This window comes from Falco punctatus (genome assembly GCF_963210335.1).
Source record: "Falco punctatus genome assembly, chromosome: 14".
In the NCBI taxonomy this organism is placed as follows: Eukaryota; Metazoa; Chordata; class Aves; order Falconiformes; family Falconidae; genus Falco; species Falco punctatus.
Genome location: NC_137594.1, coordinates 22,663,852 through 22,689,638, shown reverse-complemented (window position 1 = coordinate 22,689,638; position 25,787 = coordinate 22,663,852). Strand labels below are relative to the sequence as shown.

General features: G+C 55.6%; 2 protein-coding genes across 13 annotated transcripts in view; one reads left to right on the top strand and one right to left on the bottom strand.

Moving 5' to 3' along the window:
* Window positions 1-17,800, top strand: part of RANBP10 (RAN binding protein 10) — a gene marked incomplete at its 5' end in the record, with an annotated part of 91,523 nt that extends 73,723 nt beyond the window's left edge. For 7 of the 12 annotated variants that reach the window (XR_013931918.1, XR_013931919.1, XR_013931920.1 and 4 more), the window contains 2 exons: window positions 1,551-7,622; window positions 7,815-9,438. Coding sequence is in view for 2 of the 12 variants with exons in the window: in XM_080410958.1 (XP_080267084.1) it covers window positions 1,551-1,681 (131 nt within the window). Of the gene's footprint in view, window positions 1-1,550; window positions 9,439-13,523 lie in introns of those variants that run through there. The other 5 variants (XR_013931915.1, XR_013931916.1, XR_013931917.1 and 2 more) reach the window with 5 other exon arrangements.
* CCL17 (C-C motif chemokine ligand 17) lies at window positions 11,717-13,191 on the bottom strand. The gene is made up of 3 exons (XM_080411103.1): window positions 13,098-13,191; window positions 12,417-12,522; window positions 11,717-12,073 (listed from the first exon to the last, which is right to left on the bottom strand). The coding sequence occupies exons 1-3, from the start codon at window positions 13,159-13,161 to the stop codon at window positions 11,983-11,985; spliced, it is 261 nt and encodes an 86-aa protein (XP_080267229.1). The 5' UTR covers window positions 13,162-13,191; the 3' UTR covers window positions 11,717-11,982.
* Window positions 17,801-25,787: the final 7,987 nt, after the last annotated feature.

Sequence of the window (25,787 nt, the reverse complement as noted above, 5' to 3'; positions counted from 1 at the left end):
GCTGCCTGCAGTCCAGTGTTGGATTTGGGGCTGTGGTAATGGTCCAGCCTTGTTGCTCTTTTGCTTCTGGTCTTAACTGTGCTGAGAGGACACTCAGAGATCCGGTTATGGGTTGGTTTTCTTCAGCTAGCAGGACAGCTTCCTCCTTCTGATGAGCTTCGCTCTTTGTGTTGGCAGGTCATACCTGGATCATGGTTGGATCCAGGTGTGAGCAGTCTCTTGCCCTCCTCTGTGTCCTCAGAGCTGAATGTTTATGCCTGCTCTTCTATTTTCCTTAGGAATGTTCCTTGGCCCAACAGCTTGTTGTTGTTTACTCTCTTGTCTTGAACCTGGTGTAGTACATGCAGTAGTTTTGCCCAATACAAGTCTTGTGCTTGCAGTCAGTGAGTTGCCATGTTGCTGACCCTCCTGGTATCTTCAGCTACAGAAAATCCCGTGGTGGAGAAATGGGTGATAACGAGGTTGTGGCCTGTCACTAGTCTGCTAGAAAGGGATTGATTCATTCTAGGCAGCAGCCTTGATCCTGTCACCAGACCATGATCAGACATGCAGTGTCATTGCTCAGGTAATTTCACAGGACACTTCCCAGTCTGGGTTAGCTCAGTCCATCCACAGCCGGCCAAACACTGTCCGTGGGGAGCTTCTCTGTCTCGGAAGCCCATGCTTGACTCCTGTGCACAGTCTAGCTCACTCTGCTCAGACGTACTTCCTGGTGGGACCGCGCACTTCACGTTAAGTGTGCCAAAAGGAGATTTAGAGGTAATCTAAATAAGAAATAAATCAGGGGAAAGGAACAGCTTGATGGACAAACCCGCGAGGGCTCCAGTTCTGTCTGAGTAAAGGAACAGAAATTAGGTGGCTTGGGAAGGGGCGTCCCCTCCCCTGACAGTCAGCACGGGCAGGTGTCCAGCAGGGTGACTCAGTTCTGGCCATTGTGTGTCCAGTGCTTGAGGAGCGTGGACGGGTTGCTGAGGGGTGTCACCAGGGAGATGTGAAAGATGATGTCTGGACATGCTTTGTCACACAAGTCGCAAGACACCTTAGCTAGCCCAGCTGCGGCTTCCCTCTTGCATACGTAGCGAACGTGAAACTGAGAAGAAGCACTGACCAGTGAGGGAGTTTGTCTGGGGCTTGGACTACTGTGTCGACTCGCACCAGGGGGAGAGGTGGAGAGGCTGCCTCTCACTTGCTGCCGGTTTCACCTGCCTTTCCGTATTTTTCCACGCTTTGATCTCTCACGTTTTGAGGGTTTTCTGGCAGACACCGAGGCAGCAGGAGATCCGCTTCCTTTTTCCTGCGGTGGCCACCACAGCAGCACTTTCTCAGACACCCTGTTGCGCTGTGGCCCCACGTGGGGCGTGTCGTGGGTGGTGGGGTGTGCGGAGGAGCAGCGGCGCGGAGCCAGCGCTACTTAGGAGCACCTACCTTCCTTCCAGAGCCAGCACCTTCTGCCAGGGATGCTGGGCTTGGTGAGAGGGACCCGAGTGCAGGTGAGCTGGCGTGCAGCCAGGTCACCTCTTCTAAACAGATTTCTTTTTTTGCCCCCACAGAATCTCAGAACCTGCCAAAGCAGCCCCCGCTGATGCTTGCCTTGGGCCAGGCCTCGGAGTGTTTGCGGCTCATGGCTCGCGTGGGCTTGGGCTCCTGCTCCTTTGCCAGAGTAGACGACTATTTGCACTAGCCACCAGAGCAAGATGGAGTTGACATCGTTGAGTGCTGCCCTTCACCCTCCGTTGCTGCCACTCTACACCACCACCTCGTTCAATAGCCTGACCTCCCTGGCACCAACACCCCCTCTAGCACACACACACGCACGCACACCAACACAAACACTGCCTGTGAAAGGATTGAGTGAGTCCCTCACTGTGTGGCTATTCCAGACCCCAGGAAAGACTGGCAGATCTTACCTGTCTCCCTGCCATTGCTGCGGCTCCAGCGGCACTCAGTATTTCGCTGGTTTTTCTCATGTAGCGCCTTCCGATGTAGGGATTTCTTTATTTTGATTTGAGTTGTTTCTCATGGATCCACCAATATTTTATCTGGAGAGTTTTGCTGAGCTGGTTTCTGCTGATTTACTGAGGAAGCTCATCAAGTTGGTGACAGTTTGTTCTTTTCTTCCTTTCTCCCTCCATCGTGCACATACGGCATCATCTGCTGTGCTAGTTATCTGAACTCTTCTCGCTGTGGCAGTTCAGAGGGTTTTTTTTTTATTTTATTTGAATCCTGTTTATTAAAAAGGTCTCTTCCACCTCCACAAAGTCATTGATGTATTTATTGCCCACAGACTCGGTCCCAACCATACATATCGTACAGCCCTACAGGAGACCTGGTGAGGTAGGTCATGTCACGCACAAATGATGGGAATTGGAGGAGCATGGTCCTTCACGGTTCATGCCTCTTTTAAGAGCACAAGGCTCTCAAACGCTTGTCTTTGTGAGTGGGGAGAGTAGAAGACCTGACAGTGCCTGTGTTAGTGGCCACACTGTAAAAGTATCTCACAGCCCTGAGAAATGGGTACATCCAGCTCCCGCAGCAGCTAGAAGGACAGGACTGATGGATATGAAGCCACCTACCCGCTGTGCTGGTAGGAGCAGCTCATGTTGGCCTGCAAGAAAGTTCGCGGGTGCTGCCTGCTTGGGCTGTCAGTTTTTGTGTTAAATCACAAATCCCCCTTTTTCTCCACATAGGAGGGCACTGTCACTAAGACTAAGTAATAATAGTATGTACTGACCTCCCCACATAACGCTGATCTAAATGAGCACTTTTGAATTTTGGAAGTGTCTTGAGAGCACGAGGCTGAACTGTGCTCGCCCTGCAGGTGACACGTGCAAGGTCAGGTAGGGGGTTAGGGTCAGTGTTGGCTTTGCAAGGTCTGAGCTGTTCAGAAGGGAGCAGCAATATTTCTTTAAGGTTTAACTAAGAAAATTATTTTAGTTTTCAGGCCCAAAAGCAACCAGCAAGGATCTGTGGGCGAATAACCTTCAAGTAAGATGGACAAATGTGTCTGTGCTGCAGCATGCGTCAGGCCCAGGGACTTCAGTGCTACTAAGTTTTTGGCATTCGGACCTCTAAGTGTTGCTGAGTGTGTACTTACCCGGCGAGGCTGTACGCTTTGCATCTGCCGGGGCACCGTTAGGAGACTCCAGGCTGGGGCTGGCTGCATGGGAGGAACTGTAACTGCACCAAATGAATTTTAGGTCAGTAGCTCTGAGGAGGGCTCAGGGGAGCTCAGACCCAGCATGTATTTTACTGCTGTTCATGAGGTTTTTTTGGAAGAGTCAACGAAAGATGAATAGATTGTGTTTAAGTTTGTCCTTAAAATGGATGTTAGCCTGTGCCAGGGCTTTGGGCAGCAAGAGTGCTTGTGTGCCCCTGAGGAGGACTGTGCAGTAGCCCAGAACTTTAAGGATTTTCTGTATTTGCAGGCTTGACTTGCGCCTGGAACATGATGTCTGAAATCAAGGCAGAGCAAGGGGGTAGGTGTCCCCTGCACTGCAGAAGACTGTGGCAGTGAACGTGCAGATGGTGTTGAAGGTGGTTGGGAATGCCTGTGACTACCTTTTGGTGAACGTATACAATGTGTAGGGGCAGTGCTAGAGCCATGGCGGCCTAAGAAAGCAGGCAAGGTGAGATTTAGAGGTGGAGGAGGCATTTTTATTAGCATCAGGTCTGAAAAAAGCAGAGAGGGAGCTCTGTGTGTCGAAGCCGTTCTTCTAGGCAGACGGCAGCAGAGGACCGCAGTAAGCAGATGAATTCAACTTGCAAATCTGAGGCTTCTGTTTCAGTTCTGGGGAACAGCTCAGGTGCCTGAAAGCTCATCTGCTGATTTCCAACTCTGCTCGTTGTCCTGGTGGTGGATGTTACCCCAGCCTGCAGTCCTTACCTTGCTGCAGTTGCAGAGACCTTGACCCCGGCAGGCAGGAGTCCTTTCTGAAGCCTCTGGTGTGGGACCCGCCGGGCTGCCCAGCCTGAGCTGTCGTGCCCTGGTGCCATTGCTGACCCTGAGGCAGCACGTGAACTTGGCCTCCTCAGTGTCTCCTGCAGGCTTTCCAGTTTGTAGACCCAGGCTTGCAGCACACTGATGGGCTGATTGTGGGTACTTAGGCTGGAAATTTTACTCTGGTACCTGGCTTTGCCTTTCACATTTGGCGACTTCTGCTCTGTTGGTCACCATTCAGCTTGCTGCTGTCTGGCTGCAGTCAGTCCACTTGCTCATCTCCGTGCCAACACCATCTTTGTCTCTTTCTGAGCTTTTTTTTTTGTTCTTTCTCTTTGTGGTTCCTTTAAGCCAAGACTCTTCGCAATGTGTGATGTTAATGCCCCACTTGGTCTCTCAGCAAAGCGGTGCTGACTGTCCTAGAGCATGTTTCTTGTTTTGGTTTCCCTTTCACTACAAAAAAACCAAAGATGCTCCTAGATACCTGGTTATTCAGGAAACGCGTGATGGGTGGTCTCTCTGGCTTGTCGTGGAGACCCTCCCTGTGGTAGAAACCATCTTGCTGTTGTGCCATGGTTAGTGCTGAGAGGCCGCACTCTTAATGATGATGGTGAGCCACTCTGCCACTGACGATGTGCGTCACGTAGCGGCGGCGGATCCCTGTGGACTGGACAAGCAGCGGTGCTTTCCACTTCTTGCACTCAAAGCAATGGTGCCAGCTTGAGTTGTTTTTCCCTTTCCGCTTGACCCAGTTCCTAACTGGCTCGCAGCTGTAACCCACACCCATCACTGCTGCCAGCTTCTGTACCTGGTGTCTTGATGCTGTTCTTTGAGGAGTGCAAAGGCTTTTCAGCTGTGACATACCTGTCCTATGCTTGTTACTTGAGGGGGTTTTTTATTTCAAATGTTCTTGCGGTTTCACTGGTGGTTTCTGCTTGTTTTGTTCAGAATCTGGCTAATATGGCCATGACTCAGTGTGGGGAAGTGTGTTTGCAGTGTGTGGTGGGGTGCAGCTGTAGCCTCCACCTACCACTGATTCCTAGATGAGATTTCTGACTTGGTTTTCCCAGGTTATTTTTCAAAGCCTCTTGGTCTCTGAGTGTCCCTGGCAGCTCCTTGATGGTTCATGCCAGCTGAAACTTGGTTTGGATTGTTGTGGTCATTTAAAAAAGCAAACATCACTAAGCTGAAATGAGGTTTTTAATTCTGAATGTGTTTGTGCACCTAACCTGCGGCTAGTGCAGTTTAAAAATTACTTTTCTAACAGCGAATTGGGATTTATTATTCAAAGTGCCTCGTGCTTTGCTCAGAAACAAGTGAACTATGAACACCCCAGCTGAGACTCTGCTTCATCTGGGCAGTCCCTCACAGTGTCACTTCTCCCAAGAGTCCTTCAGTAGCGCCACGTAAATGATTGTGTAGCCCGTAGTAGAAACTTTTGGCTTCCTACTCCTTGGTGAGGGTGGCGAGGTCTCAGCTATGGCCCTGTGTTATAATGCCAAGGGCGCTGGACATCACACGAGGCTGACACGCAGGTTGCTCTCTGCTGGGCTGACTTCAGATCCTAGAAGTAGATTTTCCCAACCACAGCCAGACAGTGCTCACAGGTGACATTTCTCAGTGAGCAGCCCCAAGAGAGGCGTTCTAGCCGTGGCATCCTTCCCAGGACATGCGAAATGCTGCAGCTGCAACAACTAAAGCTCTTCCAGCTGTTCCATGTCTGCACACTTGGAGCATCTCAGCTCTCCACTGATCAGTCCAGAGTCACCACCAAAGAGCTGGTCTGCAGAGTGGCAGGCACACTCCAGAGACATGCTCTGGACACCAGCCACTCTGCCTGCCTTCCTCAAGCTTCACATCACAGCAAGGACCGTTCAGAAGGATAACATTTCACAGGGACTTGGTGAAAGCCTGTTTTCAGGGGTGGGGAACTGCAGCCCTGCCCATCATGAGCTTTGGTTTTGAGCCTAATGCTCTGCCTGTTAAATGACCCTTTGAGAACAACATTTTGGGAACTACAGACCTGAAGCCTTGGTTAAAGCGTCCTTCAAGGGTTCTGTGGAGAGAGCTTCGTGGAGCTGAATTACATCACCAGGCGCTTCTCCCCGCAGACAAGGGTTCCTGCTGTCCCCACAAGCAGTGAGTGAGAGCAGTCACATCAGCAGTAACATGGGAGAACTTCAGAGTGAGATGAAGGATCAGTTCAGGAGATGGAGATGTTGAAGTATGTGAGATAAGCGGAGGTGTATCTACCTCATACACCTTGTACTCCAGCCTCTGACCATCTTTGTGGCCTCTGCTGGATGTGTTCCAGTTTGTGGGCATCTCCCCTGTACCAGGGGAGCCGAACTTTGTTCCTCTTGGTTCCTTTTGTTCCTCTTGGAAGCATCTTGTTCCAGATGATTCCTTTTGCTGCTCTGTGTTTCTGTCCTGGCTGGTATTTAACAAAAGCTGATTCGAGCAGGGAGGGCAGCAATCTGTCACCCGTTCACCCTTAGATGTGTTCTCAGAACCAGTTTGTTTTGGGAAAACTTACTGCTATTAGGTCTCTGTTCTTGCTCCTTTACCTCCCACAATCCCAGCATTCTCCCACCTGTGTGACCACCAGAAGTGGTATCTGCAGTGTTCGGTGCTACGGAGCTGCTCTGAGACCAGGGTCAGCTCTGCGGCTTGTGCCAACATGTTTGTTGAGCTGAGATGTGGCAGCTCCAGCTGCTCTTCCTGACTTGGCTTCTGCTGCGCTGGCCCAGAGGGGCAGATCTGCGTGCAGTGATCCCTTTTTGTCACCATGCAGGATCCTGTCAGCCTGCAGCTGGGCTGGCTGCAGCACTTCTGCCCTTCTTTTGGAGTCTGGTTAGAAACAGCCTTTGCATGTGGCCAGCAGAATGGAGAGGGACTGCCAAAGCAAAGCACCAGGTACGTGGCATCCAGCTCTTGGGGAGAGGTGGTCCAGTGGCTGCTCCCCATCACCTCCAGCCCCCTGTGCGTACCAGAACTGTATATCATTGCTCTGGGACACGTGGAAGATAGGTGGTTATCGGTGCTATAGCCTGTTCCTGTTTCTGACGTGCTGGTGGTGCTTGCTGTGCTGCCGCCGACCTGATTTGGATACCAGGAGATGCAGCTGTGACTGGTGTGGAGAACAGTGCCCTCAGGGGTCTTGTTTCTCGTGATTGCTTACACCCAGAATTTTCCCATCTGCTTCTTACACAGTGACATCTCAACCTGTTTCGAGCTGTGTCCTTATTTTTCACATAGTCTTATTAAGGCATCTTTACCATTCTTTAAATAGCTTTGTTCTTGAGGCTCCCTTGAACAACTGGAACAACCAGAGCTGGTGTAACTAGCTCTGGGGATTGAATTCTTCATTTTCCTCCTTAGGCCTTGGGGATGATGAACCATCTCCTTCTCCAGCAAGGCATACCTTGTTGGATTGCTGTGATGCTGCTGGGCTTCGGTACCTGTCTGTCTTAATGCTCACGTAGCACGTGTCGCTCAGATGCAGGTTTCGGAGTTCCTTCTGCTATCATGGGGTTGACTGAGGAGGTGAACCATGGTAGCCAGGCTGTACGGCAGCGTGTAAATGCCACGAAGCTGCGCGGTGCACAATGTGGTGTTGGGAGGTTCTTTCCATGAAGAAGCGCTGTGCAGGCTCCGGCAGCCGCACAGGGTAGCGGGCAGAGAGGTCCATCACGCTGCGGTGCTGAGCGCAGAGAGGTCCATCACGCTGCGGTGCTGAGGGCAGAGAGGTCCATCACGCTGCGGTGCTGAGCGCAGAGAGGTCCATCACGCTGCGGTGCTGAGGGCAGAGAGGTCCATCACGCTGCGGTGCTGAGGGCAGAGAGGTCCATCACGCTGCGGTGCTGAGGGCAGAGAGGTCCATCACGCTGCGGTGCTGAGCGCAGCGAGGCCCTGTGGGGCTGCTCGCAGCAGAAAGGAAGGAACATGTTCCTTGGAAACATGGTCCTGGTCACCCAGGCGTCCCCTTTGCAGAAGGAGCAACTTCCTTCGAACCCTGCCCGTGTTGGAACAGCTGGAGCGGTGGATCCGGAGGGCAGCAGGTCTCTTGTAGAGAGCTGGTGTTGGGACTCCATGTACGGGTCTGTCCCTAGGTGTTTCTGCGAGAGGGCTGCGGGGACAGGACAGGGGATGTGTGCTGTGTGCTGCCGGGACTCTTCTGCCCCAGCAGAGTGAGGGATGGACAGAGCTGCAATCCAGCAGCTCTTGCTCGGAGCCAAAAGCTGGCTGTGAGCCATGTCCCACCTGCTGTGTAGGTCGCAGAGCCAGGGGAAGCTTTGGCAGCAGGGTGTGGGGAGCTACAGCTGATGCAGGGAGGAAAGGGGAGCAGCGAGAGCCTGGAGACCTCTTCCAGAGGGAGCACTAGCTGCTCCCCACCATCCTTCCCTGCAGCAGGAGGTGGCAGGTGATGGATGAGTGAATGTGGCATGTCTGTCCCCCTCCTCACATCTCACACCAGCACTCAGAGCCTGCAGCCTTGAGCTGCAGCAGTGCCCCAAGCCCAGGGCTCACCCGTTGAGGAGCACACCTGCTGCCAGCTCTTTTATTTCCAAGAGGAAGGTGTAACTCTTTTCTGCTCACAGGAAGCCGAGCCCTGTGCAGGATTTGCACTCACGTTGCCGCAGAAACGTTGGTGGAGGCCATGCAAACCTCTGCTCCTTGTCCAAGTTCCTCTGGCCAAGTGGACCCCTTTTCTCTGGGCACTCTGCCTGGGTCCGGGCGTGTGCTCTGACTCCTGTGCTTGGGGGACCCTCACCGCGTCCTTCCTCCGGGAGGGGGCACAGCGTGTTTTTGCAGTCTGGGCTTCTCAGGGGCTCAAACTTAGAGAAAGGAGAAGCAGCAGCAGCAGCTCTGGGGATAATCAGGATTTTAAAGGAAATCTTAAAAATACAAGTATGGTGACTCTTCCAGACCAAGGACTCTGCAGAGGTGTTTGGTGGGGCTGGGCTGGGTGCTCCCTGTGCACCCTCTTGCCGGCTCTCCAGCCAGGAGGCAGGAGGTGGCTGCCGGCCCCTGAAGCCCTTGGGTGCAGGCTGGTCAGCGGTGCGAGCCCCCAGGGACCTGCTCACCACGCAGCAAACTCTTCTGCTGGTTGCTCACAACTCAGGTATGACACGCGTGGCGGGGGCGCGGGCTGCCAGGTCATCGCAGGTCCCCAGCCAGCCCGGAGGAGCGGCTGCCACCACGCCGATCTCCCGCTGTCGCTCCGGACTGGTTGTCATTGCCTTGGGAGGGGGGTCTCCCTCTGCGGTACAGCATGGGCTAAACGGGCATAACACGGAGTGTGCACATTGGTTCAGTCTAAGCTTAGTATTTGTGAATTAAGTTATCTGATGCTTCGCATGAAAACTTTAAAAAGGGGAGGGGGGGATTTTAACTGAGAAAAAGCCTATGAAAATATACTAGAAATATGGTAAAGAAATCGACGTTCTGCTGTATATTGACAGAATTATTTTTATTAAAATACACATCCATGTGCAAGAGCTAGCGTGGAGCAGTGTGCTTTGTCAGGCTCTGCCGGCCGGGGAAGGCGAGCGGCGGAGCTGGCGCAGGCAGCAGCGTGTGTCCCCCCACGGGACAGGGTCCCAGAGTGGGGCTGCCTGCCCGCGGGCTGCCAGGCTGCTCGGGACCCCATCGCCCCGGGACCCCCAGCTCAGCGGGGATGAGCTGGTTACAGGGTGTGTTGCCGGTCCAGGGGCGAGCTGATGCCGGCAGCGGTGGCTCCCTGTGCAGACGTGGGTCCCTTGGTGGTCAAGGCGGTGGGCGCTGGGCACGGGCGTTGCTCCCTCACATACAGCTGTCAGGGGGAAGCCAGCGGTTATTGCCCAGATGTTCAGGTGGGTCCCACCCAGCTTGGCTAGCAGGGTGTTTGAGGGGCAGGCTGTGATGCAGCAGCTGCCGACACCTATATATATGTCTGCTGACCCCTCTCTGTATCTCCACTCTGCTCTTGTCTCAGCATAGCAGAAAGCACGTGATGTCTGTGCTACAAAACTTCTTTCGGAACGGCTTCTCCCAGTGGTGCTGAGCCCTGCCGGCAGCGGCGCAGGGCGAGCACCTGCGCTGGAGCCCCTGGGGCAGACCCGGTGCCCTTTCCCCATGGCCCACCTCCTGCATCTCGGGCCCTGGTGCCTTGAGTCCAGCGACGTTCCCACCTGGCGGCACCTCACATGAGCGGTCCCTGGGGTCTGGACCAGCCCAGACCAGTCCAGAACATCAGTACAGCTCCATTCCCCATGAGCCAAAACAGGCCACCAGGGTGGTGAAACCCTCAGGAATAACGTTGACATGCCCAGTGGAGTGTCATTTTATGTTGTTGATGAAGAGATAGTGACTAGTAAAACAATAATTTTTTTCCATCAAGGGCTGCTCTGTAACGTGGGCAGGTGACATTTGTCCCACATTTTCATCACCACCTTTCTCGCAGAGGGTGTGATCGTCATCCCCATAATAATACCGACATGATCTGCTGGGCTTCCTCAACGTTTTCACCTCTGGTTGGCAATAGCATCTTGTAACACCTTTCACATCTTGTCGAGACAGCTCTTTCTGCAGGTCGGTAATTTCTGGATTAGCTGTGTGCCATGGCAAGAACTACTTTTTCTCCTCAAGCATCGTGTTGTCTACCTGCAGTGTTATAGTTGTGGGCCTACGTGGTTTGATTTTCAGTGGTGGTGGTTTTTAAAAAAAAAATGGGGGAAATAATCTTTGCAACCCTCAAATTCAAACGATTGGGGAAGGCTGCTTAGTATAAGTAAAATACTGAAAGAGCCTCTGAAGTACAGACTGGGATTGTCCATCCACAAACTGGCTACTTTGTGTGGCTACTTGCACATCCCTTTTTTCTTCCAGAAGACAACGTGGCCATCATAGCCCTCGGTGCTACGTGCTGTGAGGGCACAACCTGGAATTTTGTGTCCATAATCAGCCAAGCACAATCCGCATGGTGGTTGTCCCCAGATTCTGATTCTGCCTCAGTTTTCCGCCACTGCTTTGTCCCATGGCACTAACAATTCATGGGCAAAAATGTCACCTGAGATGCTTTTTCCTGTTCTCTGCTTACATTTGATGTCCTAGAAAATGCAGCCCTGCCCTGTTTTCTGATCATGAGCACAAACCACTGATGAAGCTTTAGAAGCAGGTTAAGGCTCAGTCCGCGGCATGCACAGTGTTCCTTGCCTGCACCTCTCTGAGGTTTTCTCCCGTGGGCTTTGTGCCTCTCGCGTGAAACGATGGACCGTCAGCCTGGTGTCACCAGTGGGGTCCTGTGCTGCTCCCCCCTGCCCCAGCCCTGCAGGGGGGTCGGCAGCTGGGACCCCCTTTCTGCTGCCCAGCTGAGGGGGTTGTGTCCTCACCCTCCTGGCACTGCGGATGTTTTTCATCTCCCTTGCTTACTTTGCGGTGGCCACCAGCATATTTGGAAGCTGACAAGGTACTAAGGGTTTGGCAGATTGGTAACTTCTCCCGAACCCTCCGCTGCCACCCACTAATTCGGAGTGCCTGCAGCGCCCGAGGGGCTGAGGGCATGCTGCAAGGATGTATAGCCTTACCTATGGGTATGGGCAACCCCACCTGTGGGTCCCTGACCTATGGGTCAAGACCTGGCCCCACTACCCTGTTCCAAATGAAGCACACCATTACCAGGCGCGGTTTGCTCCTGGAGGAGCATGTGCCCATGGCAAAGGGGGTTTTGGCTGCCCCGTGCCCTGGACTTGTAGGATCTGCTCCTTGCACTGAAGAATCAGGAAAAACTCAAAAAAGCAACTTGTGGCAATGAGTCTTTATTATAAATATTTGCTCCACTGGATGCATCCTGGCAGGGCAGTGACAGTGGGAGGGACATGGTGGCCTGCTGGTCCATGCTGCTGTGACACCTGGTACTGCCAGGGTACGGGCTGGCTGCACCTGCGGTGACAGCACCCACCACCACGGGAGCCTTTGGAGAAGTGCTGTGAGCATGGTCTGCTCCCTCCAGAGACGGGAGGACTGGACGGGTGAGTCTGACGGTGGACAGCAGGAAGAGGATTTCATTTTTTCCTTGGAAGATTTTTCATGGCTCTCTTCACCCAGAGCTTCTGGGGGTCAGCACAGATCTCGGCACCGTTCGCAGCCACAACCCTGCAGTGAGAAAGTGAGGAAAGAGAATGAAAACATGAACCATGAGCCGTTCCCTTCCCATGCACCACTACTCCCCTCTCTGCGTGCAGCCCCATCCTGGATGGAGGCTTGGAGTCACCTCCAGCAGCCCGTGCCCTCCTTGGGCTGATGCTGCGTGTCTGAGTCTTCCCAGACCGCTGGCAGCAGAAAGCACCATTTTTCCCCCTCTGCCCACCCCACAGAGCTACTTTCCTACCACAGCCCCCCTGGCACGTGGTCCCTGCTGGGACTGAGCTGTCTGTGGGGCAGGACGGGATGGGGGATGCTGTGCCGGGGGTGGGGGGCAAACCCCGGGGGTACTTACACAACTGCAGGCAAGGAGCAGTCGCTGGATGTCTCGTAGAAACTCTGTATGTGTCGGATGGCTTTCTGCGTGTACTTGAAGCAGCATTCGATGGGAGCGAAATGGGCTGAGAAGGGAAGGGAGAGATGTGAATGCCCTCGGCAGCATTTTGCAACTAATTGCATCGCCAGACAGTGATGCTGCAGAATGCTGAACATGGGACGGGGGCTGTGGAGCTTCTCAGCAGCTCCCACAGCATCCCACAGTGCGGGCTCGTTCCCTTCGTGTCAGCGAGCGTGGGACTGGGAAGCGTGGGCAGCAGTGGGGAGGGGACCGGCAGGGTACCCGGCACCCCCAGCCCACATTGCTGCAGCTGCCGAAGTGCACGCTGAGGCTGGGGTGCTCGGTCTGGGGACGAGGTTCTGCGAGTTTCCCGGGTGGGAGCACAACTTCCAAGGCGTTCTGGGAGGCTCCCAACAGCTGCACGTGCTCCCCACCTCCAGCCACTTGCTCGCCCAGCTGAGAGCTGGGGCGCCTGGAGCCCCCTCCCAGCTTGGCACCTGGCTCCCTGCCCGCCCTTCCCTGCACCCCGGGATGTGCCGCCCCACACCCCTCCCCGCTCCCTGCCCCCCACACACCCCGGGATGTCCCCAGTGGGGGCTCCAAGCCCCGACCTGCGGCGGTGGCCCACGGGCGCCTTACCTGCGGCGTGGTGCAGGGAGAGGGTGAGGAGCAGGGCGAGCAGGACAGCCCGCGCAGGGAGCATGGTGGCTGCGGGAGGGCTCTGTCCTGCTCCGCCGTCTGCAGCTTTGGCTCTCACCGCGCCGCAATTTATCCTCTGCGTGCCACCCACTTTGACCGCTTTTCTGAAAACTTCAGACGCGTTCTAAGAAGCCTCTTCCTGGTCACCAGGACTTCTGACGTTTTTTATTTTGGGGGCACGTCCAGCAGTGGGTGGAAAAGGTCGAGGAGCAGGGCAGCCACTTCTGCTTTCTGCAGAAGAGCCACGAGGCCATGAGGGGCTGCCAGGAGGCTTTGGGGAAACGAAATTTACCCAGGAAAGCAGATTAAAAACAGCTTTATGTGAAGGCAAGACAAGTCTAATGCTTGCCTGTTTGTTTCTAACAGGAGACACAACGCAGGAACAGGTCATGGATGGGCTCAGCTGGTTTGCCTGAGCCATCAAAGGCAAGTGACTAACGAGTCCCCTCCAGACCAGACAGCCATGCCAGGGATGCTGGCTTGGGCAGTGAAGCACTCGGGATGGGGTGGGATGCGATGGGACATGATGGGATGGGATGCTGTCAGGCAGAAAAAGCCACACTAGACCAAACTAGGAGGGACTCCAGAGCAGGGGGTGGAAGAAATGCTTCTGGTGGGTTCAGGGGACTGTAGAAGGGGAAGAGACGGAGCGATGGCAGTGGGGCATCTGAGAGAGCCTGGGTCTGAGCCCAAGCATTGCTTCTGCCTTCCACATTGGCGATGGGACCGAAATGAGAGGATCAGAGGGATGGAGGCTTGTGGTCATCGGTGCACAGGTTGGTCATTTCTTCAGGGAGATGGGACAAACCCTATCACAACCCCAAAAGAGCCGTCCCAGATCCCAGAAAGGACCCCGAGGGCAGGGAGGGGCGGGTGGCACAGACCCCAACAGCAGCACCCTGTGGACATCAGCCCAGCTTCCATGTGGAGACCTGCTCCCCAGGAAGGCGAGATGCAGCTGTGGTCTGTATGTGAGGAGGGGGTGAGGACCCAGTGGGAACCCGCGTGGGATAACGGTGAGTGGGAGCACGGGAGGGACCTGGCCGTGGCGTGGGGGTGAGGCAGGCCAGGGCTTCCAGAGGAGAAGAAAGGTAGAAACAGACTTCCTTGAAAATTACCTCATGTTTTCAAGACTTCTCTGGAAGAAGAAAGGGGAAGGGAGCAAACCAAATGTGCTGACACCTCTGGTTTGGAAGATGTAGTCTGGAGGATATTGAGTCTGGTGGGCTGGCACGGTGGCAGGGTGGCCATGCAGAGCGCCGGGCATGGCGCCACTGGTTTCTCGTGCCGCTTTCCCAGGAAAGGGCTTTGCAAAAGGCAAGCAGCCGACACGCAGCCCCTGAGCCGCTCCTGCAGCCTCCGCACCCCCAGGCTCCCCCACCTTCCCTTTCACAGCTCCCACCGTGTCCCCCATGCACGGACCCGCCGTGTCCCCCATGCACGGACCCTCTGGCCCAACAAGCCGCCAGTGTCACGCCACCTCCTAGGCGTCGGGTGGAAGTGAAGGGCTGTAATGAAGGGACAACTGAGCTAATGGCTTTTTCCAGCCAACATCTCATACAGCAAACCTCGTGTGCCGAGCTCTGAGCTGCCTTTGCAGGCTTGTCTGAGGCATATGCATCGTTGCTGACTCCTGTCCCCCAGCTAATTAATCCTGACCCCGGTCCTATCGGAAGCATTCGTAGATGCCTCCACTGTCTGCTCTTCATAAAGCAAACCAGTGCCTGTGGGGTGTGTGAAGGGCTGGTGAGGCCCCATGGGAGTCTCTGTGGGACTGGGCTTTCCTCTGTGTCCCTGTCCCAGCAGTGGACCTTCGGGCTTGGCTTTAGGCTCCTCCAAGCCCTTCCCAACTGCTGTGCCAGGGTGCTCCTGGGGACCTCCCGGGCCACCCACGCCAGTGGCACGGCCTCTTCTCCAGGCGCGGAGCTGCAGGTTCTCCCCCCGATTTGCCTGGCTGGGCAAATGCAAAAGCCAGCAACCATCCGTGTCCGTGTAGAGAAGAGGAAGGATGGGCTGTGTGCAGGATTTTTTGATGTCCAGACCAGCTGCGACCTCACTATAATTTGTAATTGGCTACAAATTTTTTGACTGAGGAAAAACCCTACTTTATAAATTAAAACGGGTAGGCATGGACAAAAATACCCCGATGTAGTGATGGGAAATATCCTCTGACTTATACAGTGTTTTGGGGTTTGAGTAGGTAATCATAAAAAATAGTAGTTTAACAGGGTATGTGAATCCTCTGCACATGATAAATGGCAAAGAAAATGGAAGAGCACAAGGCACTTTGTGCAAATCCTCTGCACATGATAAATGTGCAAAGAAAAAGGAAGAGCACGGGGAATCCTGGTCCTTGACACTGACTCCACCAAAGCCCTCTCTGGAGGAAGCCCTTCTCACGACCAGCCACGTCCAAAAAGGCAAAGGTAAAACAGTAACTGACTCATAAATTCACCAAAGCCTTCTTGCCATGGCTAGGATAACAGATTAGAAAAGGAGACAGTGAATGTGTCGAGGGAAATAGCATTACAAATGCCACGGTAGATAGCAGAAAGAGAGGTCAAATCTAGATCTCAAACGGTGATACAAACCCAATCACCAACGGGGTGATCCATCAGAGGCCAGAGGAGGGGTTTGCCCTCTCATTAACACCAGTTGTATCTGTGTAGAACAAGATAAAAGAATGGAAACAGCTGTAATGACAATCCAAAGCCACCTAAAGGTGTTCCATAAAATAAAAAAAAACCTCAGCCTTTTGGCAGGTGGGGTTGGACACCAGACCCTGACGGAAGGTTTGGAAATCTACTTAGAACGTTGGGCAAATCTATATGTGTAGGGCTGGTGGCTGTAATAGTGACCTACGTGTCTGTTAAATTAATTGCCGGTTGTGCTGAGATTGTGTCTGAGCAGCGGGCAATTACCGAGCAAGGGAGAGAGCTGGTGCCAATGCAAATGCATGGGAGAAAGAAATTGAAGTAGAAGAAACCCAGCTCTTTAATATAAAAGTATAAAGACTGCCCTGGGGTCCCAAGTGTCCCTGCTGTGTCCGTTCCCAGGTTCCATGGACCCTGCTTGGGGTGGATCAGAGGTGGGATGCTTGTGGGGCCAGTCATTCCCTGTGGGTCGTGGAGCCAGAGGTCTCATGGGCACCAAGAGGCAGGTGGAGATCTCTGGGGTGCACCAGGAGGGGCTTCAGTTTGAGGGAGCCTGTGAAGTTGTTGCCTTCGCTCTTCAGGACCCTTCAGACCGTGGAGACACCCGTTCGCTTGGTCCATGCCCTCTCCTGGCGGCTGTGGCAGGAGTCTGCCCCAACCTCCCAACAGGACCCACAGTCATTGTCCCAGCCAGGTGCCCTTCTCCAGTCCCAGGTCTGGACCCTCTGCTGGGTCCTTTCTGATGCACATGAGGGTATCACAGCACTGGTGGTGGCCTTGCAGCCCTGGTCCCATCCCTGTCCCTAGGAGACAGCAGGCAGCTCCAAAGGATGACCCAAGCCCTTGTCCCCGGCCCTACTGTGTCGGATGTTCAGGAGCATCGGCTGCCTCTTCTTGCTCGGCCCCAGCTTCCTCCTGCCCCTGGTGGCCTGGGCTGCCCTGCCCTGCTGGCACAGCACCTCCACGCACATGCCAGTGGTAGAGGGGATGCTCTGGGCCAGCCATTCCCAGGGAGCCTGGCAGGGCAAGGTCCTGTGGGGACCTGCTCCTGCTCAACAGGACAGCCCCTGGCACCACGGGGCAGGGGCCGGTGGGACCCACAGGTGCCATGGGATGGGGCAAGAGGCCTCTCGATGGGCTCGGCCAGGGCCAAGGTGACAGCAGTGCTGGTTCTGTGCTGGCAGGTGTCTGCCAGGAGCTGGTGCTGGGGAAGGCGGATGAAGGACCAGGATGGAGGTGAGACCCTGCTCAGCCCTGTCACCAGTCCCTCCAGGTGATGGGATGCTGCTCCTCACTCCGTTCCAGGCTCCCCGTGCTCCCCTGGGATGCGGGCTGGACCTCCCGAGCCAGCCCCAGCCCCGAGGTCCGGGCTGCATCCCTGCCACAGCCGTCAGGAGAGGGCACCCGGACCAAGCGAACGGGTGTCTCCACGGTCTGAAGGGTCCTGAAGAGCGAAGGCAACAACTTCACAGGCTCCCTCAAACTGAAGCCCCTCCTGGTGCACCCCAGAGATCTCCACCTGCCTCTGGCTCCCCGACCCACAGTGTGTCAGGGTCACCCGTCAGCTCAGGGGGGGCTTTGCCTCTGTTGTGAAAGCATCCCTGGAGGTGCTGCAGCCACAATCCTGCTCCCCAGGAGCTGGGCGTGCTGGCAGGGTGGCTGTTGCTTGGGGACTGGGCGGGCATCATCTGGCTGGTGGCGACTGATGGCTTTTGCATCACTTAGTGAGGTTTTTTGGTGTTTTTTTCTCCACACCCCACAACCCACCCACCCCCCTTAAACTGACTCAGGGAAAGGAGTAGGTGGAGGGACGTTCGGCTTTATAGCACTTGTCTTCCCAAGTCATGGGTGTGTGTGATGGAGCTCTGCTCTGCTGGCCATGGCCGAGCTCCTGCCTGCCAGTGGGACAGAGTGAATGAATCCTGTATTTTCCTTTGCCTGGGTGCGCAGCTTTTGCTTTGCCCATTAAACTGTCTTTATCTCAACCCATGACTTTTCTCACTTTCGCCCTTCTAATTGTCCTCCCCATTCCAAAACCATGGCAGGCATCACTGGTGAGTCCCCCATGGCCTCTGGCACGGAGGGGAGTTCCACGGCTGTATGCGGGTGAATCCCTGGTCTGCTTCAGCATCCCATGTCGGTTCTACCTGCCCAGGGAGCTCTGCAGAGAAACCCTTCCTCAGCCGCACAGCTCAGATGATGGATACGCCGGTGCCCTGGGGCAGCCAGGCAGTGTCCATGGGGGCAAGGCAAGGGACAGGCTGAAAGCTCTAAGCCCAAATCCAATGGCAGTTTTGCACCTAAAAGCCTTCAGCCCCTTTTGGATCCCCTTGAAGTGAGTACCCAAACACCCAGAGCATCTGTGCAGCGCCCTCCTGTCCCCCTCCCTGCCTGCCCCAGTTTGACCCACGAGGTTTCAGGAGCCAGTGGGAAGAGCCCCCAGCCCACCCCAGCCCCTTGGCTGGCTCCGTGCGGTGACCAGCTGTCAGCAGCACCATTGCTGGGGCTGGGAGAAGGAAGGGTACCACTCCCCAAGACCACATGAAGTAAACCTTTATTTTGTGGCTGTGCTCAAGCAGGCGGGTGCTGGCGGGGCTGGTAGTGCCCCAGGAGCTGGTGCCTGGCTGGTCAATGCAGTGCAGGACTCTGAGGAGCCAGTGCCACCCCTTAGCAGCAGCCACCTCCACAGCCCTTTCCAGGAGCATGACTATAAACCTTCCTTCCCACCAGGATGCTGAGTAGCCTGAACCAGGGCGCCTGCTCTACATCATGGGGCACAGCATCTCTTCCTTTTTGAAGCCTCTTAATTGTTTTCTCCACCCAAGCCACTGCTGGGTTTGTGCAGCCCTTGGTCCCATTCCTGATCTCAGATGTGCTGAGACGAAAGGTGAGAAACAACAGCTATAATCCTGCTTGTGCCTACGCTGCGCTCCCTTCCCTGCACTCCTCCTTCCCCTTTGGCCCTGCATGCTGCCCTCGGGTACCTGGTGTCCTGCAAGCAGCTCGTCCTGCAGCCCGATGCCTCTGGAGCCTGTGCAGAGCCTTCAGGAGCTCTGGTGGACTCGTGTCCTTAACTCTGCCCTGGAACTGGCCGGACAGTCACGTCCTTTCCTCTTCATGCTGGAAGACTCTGCAGACCTGGCCCGGTCCTGTCCCCAGATGGGATAGATGAACTGAACCCTTGGTGGCCCAGGACACAACACAGCAGTGAGGAAATTACCAGGACTTAGACAATTGCTGGGATAAAACACTCCCTGGGAGCTGTTCAGAAGCCCTCCAGGGAAGCCAGCCGGGGAGGGAACCCGGTGTAACCGAAGCAGCACTCAGGCTGTGCATGAGGCGCTGGAGAAGACAGCGAGGGACGGTGGACGCTGGCTTTGGAAAGCAGCCCTGTAGACCTTCCCCCATGACAAAGCTGCCGCACACAACAGCCCCCCAGCCCTGCAGCTGCTGCCATGCGGAGCCCCGGCTGCCCTCCTTCCTGCGCGGGGCAGGAGGATGCTCCAGGCCACCACCCAGCACCAAGAGCCTTGCAGCCGGCGCTGCCGAAGCCACCCGGCCCCAGGAGCAGCCGCCACTACCTCACCTGCCAGGACATGCCACCCTGCCCCGGCCAGGGTGCTGCACCTCCCGTCAGCGGCCCCATCCCCACTCTGCGGCGGGGCTCCCTGCCTGGCTGCCCCGGTGCCCCGGCAGGTGCCCTGTGTGCAGCACCACGTGGGGACAGGGGCAGCAGCATGGTGGGCGCCAGGGCCATCCTTGCACCCAGCGTGGCGGCGTGAGGGTCCTCTCAGGGGCTGCTCTGCCTGCAGAGGGGCTCAGCGGTGAGCTCAGGCCAGGAGATGCTGCAGTTTATCCTCTCCACCCCCTCCCCACATTAGCCCTTTTTCGAAGAATTCTGAGCAGATTCTAGAGAAAGCCCTGCCTGCTTTCTTTGGCCAAGGGGATTTCCACGTCACGTGGGATCTTCAGCGCTACTGACCCAGAGGATACCTAGAAAGACAGAACAGACTTCGGCAACTTCTGCATTTGAGGCAGGTCTGCGACAGAGCCGCAGGGCCCGCAGGAGAAGTGAAATCCTCCTCCCTGCAGGCGTAACTCAAGGGCTCCCAAACCCACCGGTCCGCGGCATTAGGAAAGGCAAAGCCTGGCTTTCCATGCAGCCCCTCGCCAACACAGAAGTGCCGGGGAGGGCTGGAAGGCTTGGGAACTCCCCAGGGAGCACAAAGCAGAAAGTGCCGAGGCCACCAGCCCTCTGCGGCTCAAAAGCTGCAAGATGCCAAATACTGCCAGAAACTGCATCGCATTCCATGCTGTTCCTAAGGAGCGGAACACGAGTTCTCCAGCAAAAATCCCCATTTATAGCTGGGAAGCGTAGGGGAGAAGGAGCATGAGATGCAGCTGAACCTTCTCTTGCTGATGGTGCTGACTTAGCCCCTTGGCTCCGGGGCAGAGTGGGAGGTTGAATCAGGCTGAGGGAAGTGGAAGGAAAAGTTGGTGTTCAAAGGGGTCAGCCTGGATGTGTTAACCTGGGGACAGCCTCTCCCCTCTGTGCTGACCCCCCCTTCCTCACCCGGCCACTCAGACCCCCAGACCCTTCCGCAGGTCCTTGCCAGCCTGCACAGCCCCTGCTCAGAAGCTTGTTTCCCCATTCCCTCTTTTTTTTTTTTTTTTTTTTTTTCCAGGCTGCGACTGGGCGCATGGAGCAGCGGGGTCCCACGCAGTTCCCCAGGGCACCACAGTCCCCCCGCAGCCACTGTGAGCTACCAAAGGGGACACCTCAAGCCCTTCCTCACACCGGCACCCCCGCAGCCCCCCCACCCTTTGGAGCAGGACATTCTGCCTGGGACTGTGTCGTCCCTGGGTGCCCAATGCTGAGGACTGCTCCGGTAATGCCCGGGTGCCCCCAACCCCAGCTGCAGTAGGGGATGCACCTCCTGCTGAGGAAGGCTCACAGAGCCCAGGCGGAGTATGCTGAGGCTCTTCCCAACCTAGTAGAAATAACTAAAATACCTACGCAGCCCCCTGTGGCTGCTATGCTTTGGCTCAGCTCCTGGGGAGAGATGGAGTCCCTATGTCTCAAAAGCATGACTTGACCCGGGAGGAGATGGCATGAGGCCACCCATGCTGTGTAGCTGCCAGAGGAGTAAAAGGAAAGTATTTCTAAACAAGTCCTACAGCCCCTAAGGATAGTGCTGTCCCTTCCTCCATGGGTTCAGCCTGGTGACTCAGTGTCCCCCTGGACTGTCATAAGCTCCCCGTGCCCTCCTGCTGATCCCCCAGAGCATCCCTCCTTTCTCCCATAGCCTTGCGGGTGCTCTTTCCCTTCTCAGCCACCTCCCCACCTCTGCTCTGCCCCACGCTCTCCTCTTGCAGACTCTCGTGCCTCTCCAGGAGCCTGTCCCCAAACCTGGGCCATGGCTGCTGGGACCAGACAGCCTCCCATCCCACGGAGACAGCCCAGCAGGCAGCCTGCTGGGGACCGTGACACGGAGAGCTGCAGCCACACCAGCAACGCCAGGCTGGGGACATGGGCCATATTGCAGCTCCCAATGCAGTTTTGTCTTCCCTGTGGCAGGAACAGGGCCACCAAGCACAGGTGGCATGGTGCTGTCGTACCGGTGGCACGTCCTCAGGCAGGGACACGCAGGCTCCCCTGCAGCCATGGAGCAAGGGAGCACACAGCCTGCCCTAACCACGCCGGGGGCTGGACCCGGGGCAGCGCAGGAGGATTTGGGGCATGGATGGGCATGGCCTTGCTGCCAGCCCCTGGCATGTCTTCCCACAGTCTCGGGCTTCACCCAACAACTCTTCGGCTATGGGGGATGCTGCGGGTGGGCGGCCAGGGCAGCACATAGTGTTGGACAAGCACAGGGACACGCAGCAGCCAGGGTCAGGGAAGAGATGGATGGATGGAGAGGAGCTGAGAAGTAAGAACGCTAGTGGGAGGTTTGCTTCTGCAGAGTTGTGCTCACTCATGTGGCAGAAGATTTGGCCTGGGATGCTCTGCTTCCCCTTTCTCCAAGTTTTCAAGCCATTTCTGTGGCAGCCAGACAACTCATGACTCCATGGAGACCTTTTGATGTTTATTCTTTTATTTTTTTGGAAGAAAAAGTCTGATGTGCCTTTAACTCACTGGTGAGTGCTGGAAAGCCCCACAGTTTGCTCAAGTTCCCTTTTCATTTGAAAGGGCTCTGGATAATTTGCTTGTTTACATAAAAATTAAACAGCATCCTCTCGATCCTGCAAGAGGAGGACGGAAGCCTGAGGGACACCCCATGTGCCGCCTGTGCCAGCAGCGGTGCCAGTGTGAGGAGGAAGGAGCTGGGCAGAGATGCCCCATGCCTGGGAACGGGGTCTCAGCAGGTAACCCAGCATGCCCAGCTTACTGGAAAACAGCCCCCCAGTTACTGTGCTGCTGGGGGGAGCACAGGTTCTGGGCTGCCATGGCAGGAGAGGGGGAGCTGAGCATCACCTGGGTGTCACCGAGCACCTGAAACCTGTCCCCAGGGAGCGGTGGGAGGGTTAGGGATAAGCTTTTCCCTATTATCTTCTGTTTCACCCAGTCACTTTGAGTCTTCTCCATTTACCATATGAAATAGTTTTTCTTCTATGAAAACCTCACCTTTCTGAGTGCAAAGCCCCTCCACATTCTCTTGCGGTGCTCACTCAAGGGTCTCCCCAGCTGCGTTTTGAAGCTCTGGTTGACCCAGGATACAATCACAAACCAAAGGTGATGCTCTCGTTCCTTCTTGGAGTCGGTGCTCACCCTGCAAATCCAGCTACAGCCGTGCCAGGTCCAACAGCTGGAAAGACACTTTACAAAGAAAAAAGCTAGAGTCTCTTCCAAAGCCTGCTTCCCACAGCTGGGCATGGGGGACCACCAGGTACGGGAGGCTGGCGACACAGGCTGCATTATGTGTGGTAAGTCCTGCTCAGCATCACGAGACATGAAGGCTGTGACCAGGAGCCCTTCCCCAGGGGCTTAGCTGTGGTGGGTCACAGGGCAAGCTCGCCCACCAGCATGGGGGTTAGCACAGAAACCCACCGTGGCCGGGCAGGGAACCTCACCATGACGGCCAAGCAGAGAGTCAGGGGTGGATGCACCTGGAAGCAACCGCTTAGCTAAGGAAGAGGGAAAAAAAGTATGTGATGCCAATTTTCTCAAATACACTGAAAAGCAGACATGCTTCCCATCCTTCTCCAGTGAGACCGATCAAATGCCTTGAGGCGAAGTAAAGGACAGATCTGGGGTCTCAGGAGGAGCCGCTGCTCCCGAGGGAGTCCCTGTGCTGGAGCAGCATCTGTGTCAGGTAGCAACCAGGGGAAATGATGCTTGGTGAGGACTTCAGCCTCCTCTTGTCAACCCTGGCCATCCTTGAGCTCCTAGAATTAAAGGCAGCAGTGAGGAGCTGCTTCAGCTCAGCTTTTAAAGCAAAGCTGTGATAACGGAAAAAGAATTGGACAGGGAAGCAATTTCAGCCTACTTTTTAGTGATTTAATTCTGGATAGGATTAGTCCTGATAACTCCAAGAAGGAGTACAGGCCAAGAAGTAGAACAACTTATGAATTTACTTGTTCCTTGGTTTTTGATTAGGATAAAACCCAGGGATCAGAAAAATAAATTCAGTTGAAAGAAGGTGATGAGAAAGATGCATTAAGGTCCCTAGAGAATGTAATAAATATTGTATTGGTGCTGACCGTGGTCTGCGTTGGCCAGCTGACATCGCTCGCCTCCTTGGAGGGCTCCTCTCACTTCTTTCTGTTTTTAACAGGCCTTGTAGCTTACCTGGCAGAATTCAAGGGTGATTCAGAAATGAAGCTTCCTCCATCACCCGAGGTGGTCACTGCAGAGGTACAACCTGGGGAGTCCTGACACCTCTGTGCTTACCCAAGGGGGGCTTCAGCTACAAGGGCAGCCCTTGCAGCGATGCAAACAGGGATGCAATCATCATAGGAGTGGAGATGAAGCAAACGCAAAGCATGGAAAAGCCACAGCTGTGCATCCAGAGCACCAAAGCAGCCAAGGGGATGTCCAGCATTCTGCTAAGCCAGCATTACGAAGCGGCAGTACGTTAGCTTGGCCAGAGGCTGCCCTAAGTGTGAGCAGGCAACATTTCATAGAAAACCACCACACCAAGCAGGGACAGGCGTTCCGCAAGGTGCAATCCAAGTCTCAAACCAGGCAGGATGGAGACTGCAGGGTCTCTGCCTCACAGGGATAACCGTGCCCCTCACACATCACCCTGGAGAGAACTCAGGGTTTAGAGCAGACGTAGCGTGGGTGTCTCGCTGCCAGGTCCAGGCTGCAGGGAGCGGTGAGAGGGGACAAGCCGGGCACCAAGAGTGACCCCAGCACAGGCAATGTCCTCACCAGCGAGGGGATGTCCCATGGGGTCTGAGCATGGGGCAGAGCCGGGTGCTGATAACAGGGTCCATCAACAGTCCCGGCCACAGCAAAGCAAGGAACCAGATCCCAGACCCCTTCTGGGAGGGTTAGGGGGCATCCCTTCAGCAGCAGCAGGGGGTGGGGACAGAGACAGGGCTACACCAAAAGGCCCAGTCAGCCAGGAGACAAGACACCTACGCCACAGGTCAGAGCTGCCCACAAGCCGGGGCCGGAGGCAGGACACCGGGCAGTGCTCTTACAGTGTGCCCAGCGCGGGGACCGGGGGCTCAAGCCGGAGCCTGAAGGGAGCTTGGGCAGAGGGGGGCGATGAATCCATCCACAAGTGAGGCTGGTCAGTGTGATTAAGGCAAATTAGTGCCTTCAAGACCTGCCACCGTGCTATCTGATGGATCCTGCGTGACTCCATATTTTCCTCAGGTCAATGAAACCGCTGGCTGATGACGTGGCGGAGAGGCTTTGCACTGGTGGGGCGCTGGAAACCAAAGCTGTGGGTCAGCAAGGGACCAGGAGGGGCCCACCGTGACCATGTCTCCTGTGGGTTGCAGGGAAACCTTGAGGCAGAAGCATGCGCCTTGCACACGAGGGGCAGAAGGCAAGCCTTGCCCCACCTGAGCATCACAGGCTTGGCATTACTTACCTCCTGGGCCAAATTCTGCACCTGAGGCAGCCCACAGACCTCCAGGAGAAGCGTGGGAAGGTGCATGGCTGGACATCCTTCCCACAGGGTCTTTCCCTGCCCTGTCAGACACGGAGAAGCCAGGGAGCAGCAGAGCCAGGGAGCCTGTGCCCCCGCTGGCCGGGGCGCCGGGCATCCGAGTCATCCCACGGGGCTCCGGATCCGCAGCCCCACACCGGCGCCTGGGCTCACGCTGCCTGTCGGAAATGATTCACTGCTGCCGGGGCTGCCTTGTTTACACAGCCTCCCCCTCCATCCCCTGCCCACTCCCAGTAACAGAGAGGAGAAAAGGATTAAAAAAAAAAAACAGAAGTGCTTTTCCTTCCACAGAGCTTCCTACAGCATGCCAGTGGCGCCTGAGCCGGGGCATGGCCGGGATGATGGCTCCTTGGATGCAGGAGAGATGCTCATCCCTGACCCTCTCGCTCCTTCCAGCTCCCCGCTCCAGGCAAGCCCCTGGGCACCCACTCCTGTGCCCCTGGGCACCCACTCCTGTGCCGCGTTGCCTTTCCCAGCTCTCCTGCCCGCCGATGGAGAGGCACGGGAGCTCTGGCCAGGGTGGGACAGCCCTAGCTCAGTCTTTGGCCTCTCGCCCCCTCACAGAGCCAACCTGGAGCATGACGTTTGTTTTCTCTGGGGTGCTGCTTGGCCTTAGCTTTGCCTAAACAAAAGAAAACCCCCGATGTTTATTTTCAGTATTGCCGTAGCAGGATGGGAAATGTGACTCCCTGTGAGAAAACACATTCCTCGCAAATTTTGGCAAGACTGAAGCCCTTAAACAGTAACGAGGTGGAGCAATAGCCCAGCTGCCTCCGCTGCGCTGGCTTTGCGGTGATGCTGGGATTCCCCGACCGGGCTTAATCACGGGCATTCACCTCCGCAGTCCCACA